Source organism: Danio aesculapii, chromosome 8, assembly GCF_903798145.1.
Source record: "Danio aesculapii chromosome 8, fDanAes4.1, whole genome shotgun sequence".
NCBI lineage: Eukaryota > Metazoa > Chordata > Actinopteri > Cypriniformes > Danionidae > Danio > Danio aesculapii.
In genome coordinates, this window is record NC_079442.1 from 31,903,019 (window position 1) to 31,919,328 (window position 16,310).

A 16,310-nucleotide genomic window follows, 5' to 3' on the forward strand; every position below is an offset into this window, starting at 1 on the left:
CCAAAGACGTGCTATGGGTTAATTGAGTAAGCAAAATTTTTCATAGTGTATGTATGTGAATAAAAGTGTATTTGTGTTTCCCAGTGATGGGTTGCAGCTGGAAGGGCATCCGCTGCGTAAAACATATGCAGGATAAGTTGGCGGTTCATTCTGCTGTGGCAACCCCTGATTAATAAAGGGACCAAGCAAAAAAGAAAATGACTAAAAAAAGTAATAAATATTATATTAAAACTGAAAGCCCAACATATAGAAATTTAGTTTAAAGTTTGTGTAAAGTTTGTAAAACTGTTGCCCCCAAAAATTACCTAAAGCAAAATAAAAGTGACTTTCGAACAACTCTTGAACAATTTAAATTCACTTTCAAGCCATTTACTATTTAACATCTAGTCCTGAAATGTTTTTTTTCCTTAGTATTTTTAATTAATAAATACTTGTGACTTTTTCAGAAATTATATAAAAATGCTAATAAGAATGTAAGTAAATATAATAAAAAGCCATTAATACATGTCCTTGTTCTTGCCATTGTATGTCTAGTGTTTAGATTCCATCCGGTTGCAGGCAGTGTGAGCAAACTTTATAACAGCAGCTGATAATGCAATACCAACATTTTGCCACAGGGAAGCAGCCTCTAATCGGAGGAGACAGTTCGGGGAGCTCAGCATCGCTTGTACTATTTGAATTACCATGAACAAAGATTTGGACCCTCTTTCAATAATTGAACTGATTTTCCTCTCTTGATCCTGTAATGGGCTGGATTGATGCCAGCAGTCTGAATGGAGCAGATGCCAGCTGGAATTCATCCACCCACTTCATAAAGTGATCAGCACTAATGAGGAAGATGAGAATCATTTCGAATATTACGTGCACGAGGCCATTGCTATATTACCGATAATCCGATTCTACATTCAAAGAAAAAAAAGTCTGCAAATACAGATAATGCAAATTGTGTTCTTCAGATGCTTTAATGTGATCCTATCTGCCTGTATAATGAAATTTAATGATCACTTGCAGGAGCCTTGCTTTATTGAAAACTGTCTGTTATGTTTTTTTCTCTGTTCTCCTCTGCCCACAACAAGCAAACAGAGCAGTGTGACAGTAATTCAGACAAAATGATGAGGGGAGACTTACCCTTGATGCCTGTCTACACAGCACTGAGTGTATTTAATTAACGTAATACATCACTGTTTTGCTGAATCTCCATCGCGTTGTCAGATGGCTCTGTAAATGAGGAACAGATGTGAGGAACAAAAAGTACTACGGTAATTCTTCCTCAGAGAACAGGGAGCAGTTGGGAAATGATCCCACACAACGGATTAAAGTTAAATCCAAAGGCATGTTTGTTGTTGAATAGCAGATTTTTTTGCACTCTTTCGTTTTAATTGGGAACAGGAATGTCTTTTATACCTCAGGTATTATGGTGTCTTTGAAAAAGGAGATACTGTAGACATTTACTCAGTGGAAATGCCAGATTTCTGGTGATTACTGATATAATGCCAATTCACCACAGGTTTATAACTGTATAAATAGATTTGTAGAAGTGTATCTGTCACACAAATCTGAAGCTAAATATAGTGGCAGACAAATTCTCATTAAGGCAGTGGTTCTCAATTCCGGTGTTCTGTTGATTTGTCCTGCCTTGTCAAAATGTGCTACCTCCAATTCAAAAAGTAGGTAACACATTTTGATCACACAATGTTACCCATCAGATTTTGCTACCAGTGTAAATTTTAATGTGGAGTTGTGTGATAAGAAGCTGTAATATCACCCTAACCTAATCCCTAACCCCAACCTCAGAACTATTCAAATACAGTGTTGGTAGCATAATCTGTTGGCTATGATAAAATGTCAGGACATCAATCCTCAGGCCCCCCGCCCTGCACATTTTGTATGTCTCAGTATCAAGGATCAGTATCATGGATATGTTCGAGCTGGTGATCTGAATCAAGTGTGTTAAGTAAAGAAAACACAAAATGTGTAAAGCAGGGGGGCCTGAGAACCAGAATTGAGAACTACTGCTTTAAGGCAAGTTGTAAATCACTTCAGAGGTTTTTTATTCTTCAAATGATTGTGTCAATACTTTAAATTTCCACCTAAAAACCAGAAAACTCCTTCACGTCGTAGAAAAAAGCCACCCTGCTTACATTCTGTGGCTACCATCATATATAATTATTTCCAACTAGATCAGGGGTCACCAACATGGTGCCCACGGGCACCAGGTAGCCTGCGAGGATCACATGAGTTGCCCGCGGGCCTGTTCTAAAAATAGCTCACCATAGCACCATCTAATATTTTTTGTAGCTATTCTTTTTAAATCACACTTGCATTGGTGTAAAACTGAAAATGACATTAAGATATTCTGTATATTAAAAAAAAAATCAACTTTCAAAAAACTATTTCAGACAAATGAAGTGTTGCATATTGATATTTATCAGTTTCCTACCTTGTTAAATCATTGTTGACAACTTTTGTAAGTCATTAACATGATCAGCATCTTCCCATAGATGATTATCATTAATTATTAACAGTAACATATAATTAAAAGTAAATTGAACATATTTGTTATATGAGAAGTGTGTATCAAACTGGTAGCCCTTCACATTAATCGGTAGCCAAGAAGTAGCTCTCAGTTTCAAAAAGGTTGGTGACCCCTGAACTAGATGATGGTATTTGAGAAGTTTATGCCATAGACATATTAAGATACTGTATATCCAGAAATGTTACATTCCGTCTGTTTCTGTATTATTAATCCTACAGATGTGGCTACTGAGAATACGCCAGTGAATAAACATGACCACACATAGTGCTGCAGTACTGCGTGGCACAGCACAAAATAATCTAACACAAGAAAGACATGAACAGCAAGGGGAAGTTATGTAATATAGTCTAATTTTTTACACTCCTAAACAGTCAAACTGTGATTGGCTGTTTACATGTCTGATTATTGGCCAATGAAAGCTGCAAAAGTATCTTCTGTTGCAAGACTATAGAAAAATGTTCTGTCTTTATGCCTAATAGGTAGGAAAACTTCAATACCCATAATGCACTGTGCATCATGTTGCTGTCCAGTGCTAGTCTGCTCCAATTGGATAGGCTTGACTACACGTACATTTAGTCTTGCCTTTAATCTTCACAGCTCTCACTCTGGAGGGTAAATGCTTTCAAGAGATTAGGATATAGGGATTATCCCTACAGAATAGAATGCAGCACAGACTCGTAATATTTATGGATTAATCTGAGTTTTATTTAATTATTTATTTTTGCTTGGGTTTTGAGTAAATGATTCTTGACTTAAAAAATCAGTTTCATTTGTGAAGTCATTCATTTTCTAGATCTAAAACAGAATTATTAGCCCTCCTGTGAAATTACTATTCATTTTCAAATGTTATCCCATGTTTTTTCAACACAATTTTAAATATAACAGTTTTAATAACTAATTTCAAATAACGTTTTTCTTTTACTTTTGGCATGAAGACTTTTTGGCATGATCATTTTGCAAGGTTCTAGTATTCGGCTTATGTGCAGTTTAAAAGCTTAACTAGGTTAATTAGGCATGTCATTGGACAACAGTGGTTTCTTTTGAAGCCAATAGAAAAGAATAAGTTTTTCTCCATAAGAATAAAAAACGAAAAATGTCACTGAAAAATGCCCTTGATCTATTAAACATCACTGCAATTTAAAAAAAAAAAAAAGAGTTATAAATTCACAGGGGGGCTAATAATTTGTCTTAAGTATTAACACATACAGTACATACACCAGCCACTTTATAAGGTAGACTTGTTTAACTGCTCATTAACACAGTGAATATATAGTATATATGCATATAATAATGAGATAAGGCAATCAGGAAATACAATATTAACATTTAATTTGAGCTTTTCTTTACCCTTGTACCATAGTGTGATTAACTGCACAGTTGCATCATCATAGTTGTGTCCATGTCAGTGGGCCTCAGTGAGCAGGGGGATTCGGGAGCTCTCTGAGGCCTGCAGAGGACTAGACAAACCAGAGACCACTGAACAAATCTGCTGTTTCTGCTCCATTTCTTTCTTCAGATTATCCACCTCACTCGCCTTCTTTTTCAGCCTCATCTGCGAAGTCCGTTTCTTCACTGCTGAGGCCTGCAGACACAAACAGTCAAATCTAAGGCTGTTGCATGATACATTATGGGTGTAGCAGTAGATAAGAATACTGAAATATTTTGTTACAAGGCCTTTCAGTTTGGTATGCAAACTGGCTACAATACAGTAGTGTTGTTTTAACCACTGACTATACAAAACTTGTTTCATATACAGTACAGTTAAAGTCAGAATTATTAGCCCCTCTGAATTATTATCCCCGTTTATTTTTCCCCAATTTCTGTTTAACAGAGAGATTTTTTTTCAACACATTTCTAAACATAATAGTTTTAATAATTCATTTATAATAACTGATTTATTTAATCTTTTCCATGATAGTACAGAATATTTGACTAGATATTTTCAAGACACTAGCATTCAGCTTAAAGTGACATTTAAAGGCTTAACTAGGGTGATTAGGGTCACTAGGCAGTTTAGGGTAATTAGGCAAGTTATGGTATAGCGTTGGTTTGTTCTGTAAACTTTTGAAAAAATATAGCTTAAAGGGGCTAATAGTTTTGACCTTAAAACGATTCATAAAAAAAATAAAAACAGCTTTTTTTTTTTAGCCGAAATAAAACAAATAAGACTTTCTCCAGAAGAAAAAATATTATCAGACATACTGTGAAAATTTCCTTGCTCTGTTAAACGTAATTTGGGAAATATTTAAAAAAAGAAAAAAAATTCAAAAGGGGGGGCTAATAATTTTGACTTCAACTGTCCATTTTAAAGGGAACGCTGGGTATTAAACACTAAAAGAGAAATATTTTGTACCATGGGTGCCACCATTGTTTTTGATGACATAATTTAGGTGACATTTAGCCTCCAAAACAAATTGAAATAAATGTGAATTTTTTGGGGGGGGGGATAACATAAATATGTTGTGTGTTTTTTCTACATATTTCACAAAGAGGCTTCATTTACATTATATTAAGCTATACATGTCTTGATACCTAGGATTCCCTTTAACAAATCAATATCAATCTTGACTCCCAAGATCGATTCTTTAGTCTATACAGTTTCAATTGATGCTAGTTGGTTCAATTGATGGTACTTTGGTTAAGAAATAAAGTTTCATCTTTTAATTCTGTGTCGATTTGATCAGTAAATTAAAAAAATAAATGCTGTTTTGATCCCTTTTAATGGCGCATGACAGATTTTTGTGTAGACGATCATCATTTACTACTGTTTAATATCATTTACAGCATTTAATACACATGAGCAAGCATCCCAGTTGTGTTTAAACTGTTGAAAAATGTCAATAAAACTTTGCTATTTTTATCATCAATTTGAAATTTCCATATGATTAAACATTGTATTAAAAGTAAAGCTGATGTTAAACAGTGTTAATCATGCCTCTCCAAACAAAAAAAAATTCTTGTGCGTAGTGCTTGCAGGCGTCGAAATCAAAATTTGTTTATATTTCCACAATACAATTCATTTGCTCACTGAAAACACTGGAAATGTTTTCTTCGATTTTAACAAATTTGGATTCAATTGGCAAAAATTCAACACATTTGTCAATTGAATAAAAGTTAAAGATAATCATCAAATCACATATTCAAATTCATATTTAATTATTGCATTTCAATTCAAATAAACGTCCCAACTTCTTTGGAATACATTAATTCATTCATTTCCTTTTCGGCTTAGTCCCTTTATTAATCAGGGCTCGCCACAGCAGAATGAACCGCCAACCTATCCAGCATATGTTTTTAAGCAGCGGATGCCCTTCCAGCTGCAACCCAACACTGGGAAACACCCATACATTCACACATGGACAATTTAGCTTATTCAATTCACCTATACCATATGTCTTTGGACTTGTGGGGGAAACCGGAGCACCTGGAGGAAACATGCAAACTCCACACAGAAATGCCAACTGACCCAGCTGAGGTTTGAACCAGCAACCTTCTCGCTGTGAGGCGATTGTGTTACCCACTGCACAACCGTGACGCCCTCTGAAATACATGTTGTAAATTATTTAATTCATACCTATGAATAACTCTATCATTATGAAAACTCATGAGGTATATCATGTCATTTCTTCGTACTGCATATATCGTGTATGTTTGTGTGTATTCATTTAAGCATTTACCTCTTAAGTATGTAAATATCATAAAAATGGGTACATTATCATGGCAGCCCAAAGCATTAAATAGATGCATTCTTGTTTTCTTGCCTGTGCTATTTTTATTAGGTCTAACATCAAGCAAACAGGAGCAGATTCATGCTCCATTTATAGCTGCGAGATTATGAGCTCAGGAAAGAGCAAATTTGTTTGGTGCTGCTGAAAAATCTATTAACTGCACAGTGTGGAGTTTCTCCGTAAAACCCCAGGCAGCCTGCGCCAGACAGCATGGATTTAGACCTTACATATGTTCAGGCGATCAAACACACGCAGAACGCCGATTCAAAACCAATCCCCTGCTGCCATCGAGCTTACCTTTTCATAGCTGTCATTTGGTATACAGTTATGATGGCCCACTCTTCTTTTGTCCATTTTCTCTGTATTAAGGCTCTGTCGAGAAAGCGTTTATTATAGACAGCACTTTAGGGAGCTCTGAAGACACTTAAAGATGCTTTCTATAGACAGACAGTGAGAAATGGTGTCTGAAAATGTTCAAAATGATGCGTTATCTGTCATTCTATAAAGTATAGACAATAAATGCATCAAATAGCAAAAGTAATGCCATCACGCTCCCATTGACTGTGGGAGAAACGAGTCAAAATAGTTTTCTCAGGTAATCAACAGAAAGTCAAATGGAAGTTTGATCTAGAAATGAGTCACCTTTTTGATGTTTAGTTTTTTTTTTCTCTATCGCAGAGTAAGTGTCAGTCAGTCTTTCTCACTTTCTGTGTGATTCTGTATGTGTGATACCCTATTATTTCTGTTGGTAACATCGCGTTCCTGCTGGTTTCTTTGCAGCTGGATGACGCTGTCTTGTAAAGCTTGTTGAAGATTGTCCATCTCTCGTCTCTGAGTCTCCAGTTCTGCCTTCACACTCTCAAGCTCAGCCTGTGTCTGTGTCCACAGCTCCTGTTTCTCTCTGAAAGAAAACATACAAATTATTATTGCTAAATATTACAAAATATAATATTTATATTTAAATATAATTTAATTGCAAATTTTCCTTGTTCTAATTTTTAAATTAAAAGCATTGTATATTTTATGAGCAATTCTTTTCATCTATGGGTAAATGTTGCCCTTTTTTAACATGTTATTAATGCATTTGCCTATTTCAAATTATTAAAATTTGAGAAATTCCTAAAAAATGTAAAACAACACAAATCACACAAAGAAAAAAGATCCAGATCCGATCATGTGATAGGAAATAGGGCCCGATCACGCAGTTTCAGACTCGATCGGAATCGGATGCTCGAATATATATATATATATATATTCTCATTTTTTTAACGCATAAATATATATAGTTATGCGGTGGCACATTAACTTTCTTGACTTCCCACAGAAACAGCAACGCGTGCGGCATGACATCACTTTGTTGCAGAGATGCTATTGGTTAAATGAACACGGAAGCAGCTTGAAGCAGAAAGCGCGAGTATGTCTGTGGTCTAGAGGTATTATAAAGCAGGGTATCTTAAGTTGAGGTGCTATTTGTTTTTATATTAGATTTCTTTAATATTTACTATTGCACTAAAGTCCAAAAGTGAAGAATTTGTATTATTTATATTATTTATATGATTGTTCAAGCTACCTCACAGAAGTGCTCTGTTTGTTAAAATAAGGTGAATTGAACAAAAATTAAGGAACATCCTGAATCTGTTTCTTCACTCTTATTTATTCTTTTTTTTTTTTTTGTATTAAAGAAGTATTGGATCGGGTTTCGGTAGATACTCCAAATCAAAATAAAAAAAACCTGATCGGGACAACCCTAAAAAAAAATTTTAAATAAAATAAAATAAAATAAAATAAAATAAAATAAAATAAAATAAAATAAAATAAAATAAAATAAAATAAAATAAAATAAAATAAAATAAAATAAAATAAAATAAAATAAAATATGAATGTTCAAAATTTTAGTTTAATTTTGAAAAAGGAAGAAAGAAGAAATTAATGAAGTTTCTGATGTCATTATGGATGCATTTATTTAATAAAAATACATTATAAACATTAATATTGGCAAATATTTAAATATAATTTTAAATGTAATTTTTCTTTGTGGCAGCGAAACATTTGTTTTTTAAATAAAATTTCTCAATGGGTAAATGTTGGCATGTTTTTAACATGTTATTACTGATTTGATTTGACAAATTTATATTATTAAAAAATTGAGAAACACATAAACCACACACATAAGGAAATAAAAGACAATATAAATATTTATTTGACATTTTAATTTGTTATATCTCTTAAAATTGTATCAACTAATAATTGTATCATTTCCCAGTACTGGGTTGTGACTGGAAGGTCATCTGCTGCATAAAACATATGCCAGAATGGTTGGTGGTACAATCCGCTGTGGCAACCCCTGGTAAAAAAGGAACTAAACCGAAGGAAAAATAATGAATAAATAAATAATTGTATCAAATAAAATAACTGTGGGAAAATGTGTGTTTTAAGTTTAGTTTTTAGAATTTTTTTATCAGGTTAAAATGGACCTGAGTGCAATAGGAGATTCAATATTATCAAAACATAGACATAGTTGTGCATTTTCTTTCCAAAAAAGCACACTGAACCCTTAAAAGAAGCAAGGGAGGGAATCATTTGTCCAGAGTGTGTGTTTTTGAGATTGTTTGCACCTGAGCGTGTGCATCTCTCTCTGGTTCTCCTGCAGCAGTAGCTCTTGCTTCTGCCTCCGACTGTTCTGCAGATCAAAGCGGCTTCTCACAAACTCCAAGTCTGTTTGTCTCAGAGAAACGATGCGCTGTCTCTCATCAGGAGGAAGGTGCTGAAAACTCGCACAGCCTGACAGCTCATCGTCACTGAGCTCCAGAGCTTCACGCAGCACATGCACCAGCTCCAGGTACTAAAAGACAAAAACATAAAGATTTATCGGTTATGCAAACTCAAAATAATGCACTGTCTCAGAGTCATGGAATGCGTATGTATATCATGTGTCACTCACTGTTCTCTCACTGAGCTCCAGAGCATCAGACATGTCCAGTCTGGCTGTGCGTTCTCTCGCTGCCTCTGTCAGAGCTTCAGGAAATGCAAAACTATTCTGCAGCAATCAAATGAGCACAATTACAATATATACTGCATTAGTAAATCAAAGATGAGAAGGGGCTTTCAACCATCAAAATATTAAAAGTGTAATATCACTTTATTTTACTGTATTTCATTTAGTTTTTTTCTGAGCAAAAACTAATGACTATCATATATTTATATTTATATATATATTTCATCACAAAATTGTACGCAAATTTCTGGGAATTACCGCCACAAAATGTCATTTTTATTGCAAAAAAATCTGAAAATAAACACGTGAAAAACTAGGGGGTCTGATAATAATAAAAATTTACCATATTACAACCTGCAAAAGAATATTCCATGTTTTTTTAATCGGTTATTGATATTTATTCACAGAGATAAACCCCTTGAGATGTACCATCTCATTTTCAAGGGGGTCCCACAATTAATCACAATCACATAATAATAACACCAAAAGACAAAACAAAACATAAACTTACACAACATTCAAAAAAAACATGACATAACATTAAAAAATCAAAATAAATGTAAAAAAGGGGGGGGGGGGGGGTGAATCAGTATACATACATACATACTTTTATTTATATATATATATATATATATATATATATATATATATATATATATATATATATATATATATATATATATATATATATAGATACAGGGGCGTAGCAACGAGGGGGGACGGGGGGATCTGTCCAACTCACTTTTAGAGACAGACCATTTAGAAACAGGTGATTAATAATTATATGAACGTATGATCTCATACAGCCGTCCCCCCCACTTTTAAAATATCCGATATGCCCCTGTATATATATATATACATACATAGAAAAACAGTCATGCAGGTTTTGATTCATTCAAACAGTTTACTTGCACACCAAATAATTTTCGATGGTTTCTTATAACTGGAAACTTTATAACAAGTATATGAGGTGGACATTTCCTTCCAGTTATTTTTCAAATACAAAAATTCAAAAGGTTTCTGTCATTAACCAGCAATAAATTCCCCACAAGCTGCCCTTTATTGTATATGCAGCTTGTGAATGACTATAAGAAATGGTGCAGAATCTTGAATATATTCTTATCGAGCACATAATCAGACTGTATAACAGTGAATACCACAGGAGTGACGGATCCTCTCTTAAGTCTCTGTGTCTTCACCTGACCCTGTTTCTCCAGTTCCCGCTGCTGGCCCAGACGCTCTGCAAGCCAGCAGAAGAGAGTTATAATGTAGGTTAATGTTGGTCTTATATTAGATCAGTGAAGCATCAACACATCCAATGGTTTGATCATGAGTTATAAGCGACTGCAAGACTCACTGCTCGGCCACTTCTGTTCTAGCGCTCGGATTCGCTCTCTCATGTCTTGCAAACCTTCCTGCTGTTGAAGTATCGCTTTCTCGCGACGATGACCTTTGTGTTTTGACCTCTGATGGATGACATCATTAGGAGCCGTCATGACTGCCACATCCTGAGAAAACAACATTTATAAAACAGTTAGCAAAGTGTCCGTTGTGATCTATGAAGCTGTGCTTGCTGTCTTTGTTGCCCATTGACTTTTATTTTGTGAATTTACTAGTCTACAGAGATGCTTCTAAAAGTCTCTTTAAGACGCAATATGTACAGTATACAATATACAAAAGGCACTAGAACATTCATTTATTCATTTTCCTTCAACTTAGTTCCTTAATTATCAGGGGTTGCAAAAGCTGAAAGAACCGCCAAATATTCCAGCATATGTTTTACGCAGCAGATGCCCTTCCAGATGCAATCCAGTACTGGGAAACGCCCATACACACTCATTCACGCACACACACTCACACTATGGACAATTTGGTTAATTCAATTCACCTACAGCGCATGTCTTTGGGCTGTGGGGCGAAACCAGAGAAAACCCACGCAAACACAGAGAGAACATGCAAACTCCACACAGAAATGCCAACTGGCTCAGCTGGGACTTGAACCAGTGTCCTTCTTGCTGTGAGGCAACAGTGCTCACCACTGAGCTGTGGCACTAGAATAGTTATATATTTTGCTGACTTGCATGTTACATTATTCCAAATGTTTTGAAGAATGTTCAAATAAACTTTTTTAACTAGTGATATGGACTGTGTCCTGTGCTGCCAGGCTAATGCATTCTCAATTTCTGGTTTGTGGTTTGTATTTATAGAAAACAGAGAAACACTAAAGATGATTTATTATGATGTGCATTTTATTAGACTGCACACAGCAGCATTATGACATTATCTTAAAATGTATTTAGTATGATAAAACAGCACTGCTTCTTCTCCATGTGATCATGACTGGAAGAGGTGAGCTGTGGCATAGTAAAAGCTCCTTTTTTTTTGGTCACGTCACGCTCATCTCTAATCAGCAATAACTTTGGTCAGGTTTCGCTTCAATGGCTTTCAGCCCTATTTTGCTTTATATACCATGATATTAAGTTTTGAATACTTTGTTGCTCATCTATGATCATGATTTCTGCAGGATTCCTGTAGGACGTAATGAACATGACAACTCCTATGATTTCTTTGTCATCAATATATGCTTTTGTTTGTTGTGAATATGAGCCCTCTAGTGGCAAAAAATACATACTGTGCCTCATACGCTGCATTTGTTAAGTTAAATATAGGATAAAATCAGTACTGTCACGACTGTTTTCTATTTCTATACATTTTAAAATGAGTTTTATTGCAAAAATGCATCATTACTCCAGTCGTCAGTCTTACACAATCCTTCAGAAATCCTTCTAATCTATTAATTTGCTGATCAAAGAAAAAAAAAATTCTGATTACTTTTAACATGTCGTTTGTTAACTGTTGTTCTGTTATTTTCCGGTATTCTTTGATTAACAGAAATTTCTGAATCAGTTAATGTAATACACTATAAAACCCATCAGTCAACTTTATCAAATGAAATGAGTGTAGTTAACTCAAAACTGACTGAAAGTTAGTTCTACTCATTTGAAAAGAGTTTTGAACTCAATGTTGAAGGTAATGGGGTTAATTAAATACCTCATTACTTCAACTTGGATTACTACAAAATGGAGAAAGTTCACATTACACATATAGATTAGTTTTGTTTTTACTCAAATGGTTTGTTGCAATCAGTTTCCTCAAACGGTTTGAGTTGACTTAACTTATTGGGTTTTACAGTACTCCGTTGGTTTGAGTTCTCTTCATTTATTAGATTTTACTGTGCTCAAATTGCTTCATTTACTCACTTAGTTTAAGCTCAAAGTACTCATTAGGGGTTAGTTTTTTTTACTTAAATGGATTGTTGCAATTGGTTTCCTCAAATGATTTGAGTTACCTTAACTGTTTGGGTTTTACAGTGTAAAACTGAGCCTTTTTCAGAAATGTGCAATTTGAGTTGTAACTGTAAACATTTTAACTGCACCACTTTACATATTCTGCTCAAACGTAGAATTGATGTTTATTTTATAATTTATCCTTCATGACTTGGCATTTACTTGCCTTTTAAACTGTTTACATCCTTTTTTCTTTATTCTTGTTTTTATGTTGTCTTTGTCAATGGCCAAATTACCAAGACAAAATCCTCATACATATCCCAGCCAGTGTTGGGGGTAACACATTACAAGTAACACGAGTTACATAATATATATATATATATATATATATATATATATATATATATATATATATATATATATATATATATATATATATATATATATATATATATATATATATTAATTAATTAGCTTTAAAAAAATTAATTGTTGAATTAAACTTAAAGTAGTCACAATGAAACACGCAGTCTTTGAGAGAATGTGTTCATTGTTTTGAACGCATCGAAGAAAAGTAAAAGGGGAATGTGTCAATGGACAGTGATTTTACTTAAGACAAATAGTACAAGCGTAGCAAACACATTGTTTAAATTTCAATAATCTGTATATATGGCATGTATAGCTTAGAGGTCAGGAAGTTCCCAGTTAACATTATCCTAAAATTTATATGTATATTTTTTTTATGTATGTTTTGATGTGAAGGTAAATGAGGGTATAGGTTATACAGTGCGTTGTTAATTGCAGAACCCCTCTATCTAAAAAAGAAAGGAAAAAAAGTTAAGCCAGGTAATAAAAAGTACAGCAAAAGTAACTTGCCATAAAAAATATCTCAGTAATGCAACTAGTTACTTTTTTAGGTATAATAACTCAATATTGTAATGTATTACTTTCAAAAGTAACTGTCCCCAACACTGATACCTACAGCACTTGACAAAAAAACATAATTCTGTTCAGTCTTAATTTTCCCTAAAACATTTCAAAAGTGACACATCATTTAGATTTTGGCAAGTTACTTTAAACATCTGTCCAGTTGTCTATCTTACTCTAGTGTTTCTTGACGTTTGTAACAGCACAAGGCTCGTGTTCTCCATGTCTCTGTTTGCTGCTGCTGAACTCTTCAATTCCTCTTCAGTTTGTCTATCAAAAACAGAACAGTACCTTTTCAGAAGCTTTTCTGCTCTCTTTAAAAAACAGCAACAAGCCACTGGGTTTGATATTGATGTGTTTGTGTCCATTGGGTCTGTCAGGATTTTAACCGTACCTAAGCTTTACTCCCAGCATCTTTGTTTCTTCATCTTTCTGTTGCACTAGTTGTGACATCATGCTCAGCTTGTTTGTGAGCGTGCTAAGTTGAATCCTCTGATCGATCACTAAAGCTTTATGGCTCTCCAGCTCCAGCTTCTGCTGTTCACTCAGTTCTCCTGCAGAGAGACGCATGTTGAGAAACGAGGACACAGAACGCGGTTGTTTGTCATGTTGTATTGATTCTGTGGCACCTGTCATATCAGAGAGTCGAGCGTGAGCCAGAGCCAAATCACGACTCAGTGCATTGATGATCTCGCTCTGACTGACCACTTCCTGTTTAGACGAGGCCAGAGATGCCCTGAGGGAACCATTAGAAACCACATGACTGATTTATAACAGCAATAACACATTCTGAATAGACGTTCATTATCAAAATAATCACTTCTGACCATTAAAATTAACAGTTGTGTTTATTTCTGTATTAGCTAACATGAACGATTAATAAGTAAAATACAGTATATTTCACAGCATTTACAGTTGAAGTCAGAATTATTAACCCCCCTGAATTATTAGCCTCCCTGTTTATTTTTAATTATTTTCCCCAATTTCTGCTTAACGGAGAGAAGATTTTTTCAACACATTTCTAAACATAATAGTTTTAATAACTCATTTCTAATAACTGATTTATTTAATCTTTACCATGATGACCGTAAATAATATTTGACTAGATATTTTTCAAGACACTTCTATACAGCTCAAAATGACATTTAAAGGCTTAACTAGGTTAATTCGATTAACTAGGCAGGTTAGAGTAATTTTATTCTAGCCGAAATAAAACAAATAAGACTTTCTCCAGAAGAAAAACTATTATCAGACATACTGTGAAAATGTCCTTGCTCTGTTAAACATCTTTTTGGAAATATTTTAAAAAGAAATTCAAAGAGGGGCTAATTATTCTGACTTGTAATGTCTGTCTGACTCTTGTATGTCTGACTCTAACTGTATGTGTTAATATTAGTATTAGACAGTGCAATAATAAATGTTAACAAATACAAAAACACATAATGAGTTAGTAAATGCTAACAATAATTTTCAATTGTAAAAACTATAACTAATAATAACTGTAACTAAAACAACAACTAATATTAATTAAACAATAATAATAGGTAATATTAGATTTCATCAAGCTTCCAAAATATGAAAATATTAATAATGTCCATAGTATAATAATTCATATAATACAATTGTTCATATTGTGTGTATATTATATTCATATTGTTCATCAATGTGTATATTAAAATGAATTGTAACTAAACATAAATCTAAATGCAAGTGTAAAATATTTGTATATGTAAAAATATGTGACAAAGAATATAAATAAAATAAATGTAAATAAATAAATGTAAATAAATGAAACATTTCTATAAAAAGTATTAAAAATACTTGTATTAAAATGATTTAAGTATTAGTATTCAAGTCATTTTTATTACTTTAACACTTTTACTTTTAAGTTTTAATCAAAACAAAACAGAAGTAATGGTTTTTGAAGGTACTGTTGGGTCTCTTCTATTCAATTTGAGATCATTAGCTCAGCATATTAAGCCTACAGTCACAAATTTAGGGGTGAAAATTTACTCAGATTTTAAATTTGACAATCAGATTAGAGCAGTAGTTTAATCTAGTTTTTTCAATTAAGACAACTAGCAAAAATAAACCAATATGTACCAAAACAACAGTTTGAGACCATGATCCATGCTTTTGTGACCACTCTGTTAGATTACCGTAATGCACTGTATGTGGGGAGTAGCAGGTCAGCTATTGCCCGTGTGCAAATGGTGTAAAATTCTGCAGCACACCTGTTAACTGCTACTTGCAAATATGACCAAATTTCCCCTGTGTTACCTTCGCTTCAATGGTTGCCAGTTCATTTTAGAAAACAGTTTAAAATTATTTTATTTGTTTTTAAATCTCTAAATGTCTGTAAGTCCCCACCATATATCTCTGAGCTGATACACCCCTAAAAACCCACTCATACTCTCAGGTCAGCTTAGCTTCTCCTAAGTGTGCCAAAAACAAAGCGTAAGCCTAAAGGGGATCGTGCTTTTCGATGTGGCGGGTCCTAGACTTTGGTATGATTTGCTGCTGCTCATTAGATAGGCCTCTACTGTTTTCTCATTTAAATCAGCTCTTAAAACTCTTTTTTTTCGTTGGCATTTGACACCTGATCTTAATAAATGGTTATTTTAATTTATATGCCTTTTTAGGTAGTTTAGCTTTATTTTATCTTGTATTCTATGCATTTTATATACTATTATGCTTATTTTGTTTTATATTTTATGTACATAATTTTGGCTTACTTGTGTTTAAGTGCTCTAGAAATAAAGTTTGACTTGACTAATACTTATTTTTTTAAATGTAATAAAACACACAAAAACTATTTTACACAACTTAAAACCTAA

The 16,310-nt window shown here is 33.8% G+C and overlaps 1 protein-coding gene across 1 annotated transcript in view; it reads right to left on the reverse strand.

The window, feature by feature from the left end:
* Positions 1-3,685: 3,685 nt before the first annotated feature.
* The window catches only part of fhad1 (forkhead-associated (FHA) phosphopeptide binding domain 1), a 30,470-nt gene continuing 17,845 nt past the window's right edge, over positions 3,686-16,310 (reverse strand). Inside the window, exons 18-27 of the mRNA XM_056463194.1 lie at positions 14,103-14,209; positions 13,868-14,027; positions 13,650-13,743; positions 10,617-10,767; positions 10,417-10,499; positions 9,206-9,301; positions 8,880-9,106; positions 6,997-7,165; positions 6,562-6,636; positions 3,686-4,118 (exon numbers count right to left, since the gene is read on the reverse strand). Of these exons, the coding sequence (XP_056319169.1) occupies positions 3,939-4,118; positions 6,562-6,636; positions 6,997-7,165; positions 8,880-9,106; positions 9,206-9,301; positions 10,417-10,499; positions 10,617-10,767; positions 13,650-13,743; positions 13,868-14,027; positions 14,103-14,209 (1,342 nt within the window). The 3' untranslated portion in view covers positions 3,686-3,938. The remainder of the gene's footprint in view (positions 4,119-6,561; positions 6,637-6,996; positions 7,166-8,879; positions 9,107-9,205; positions 9,302-10,416; positions 10,500-10,616; positions 10,768-13,649; positions 13,744-13,867; positions 14,028-14,102; positions 14,210-16,310) is intronic.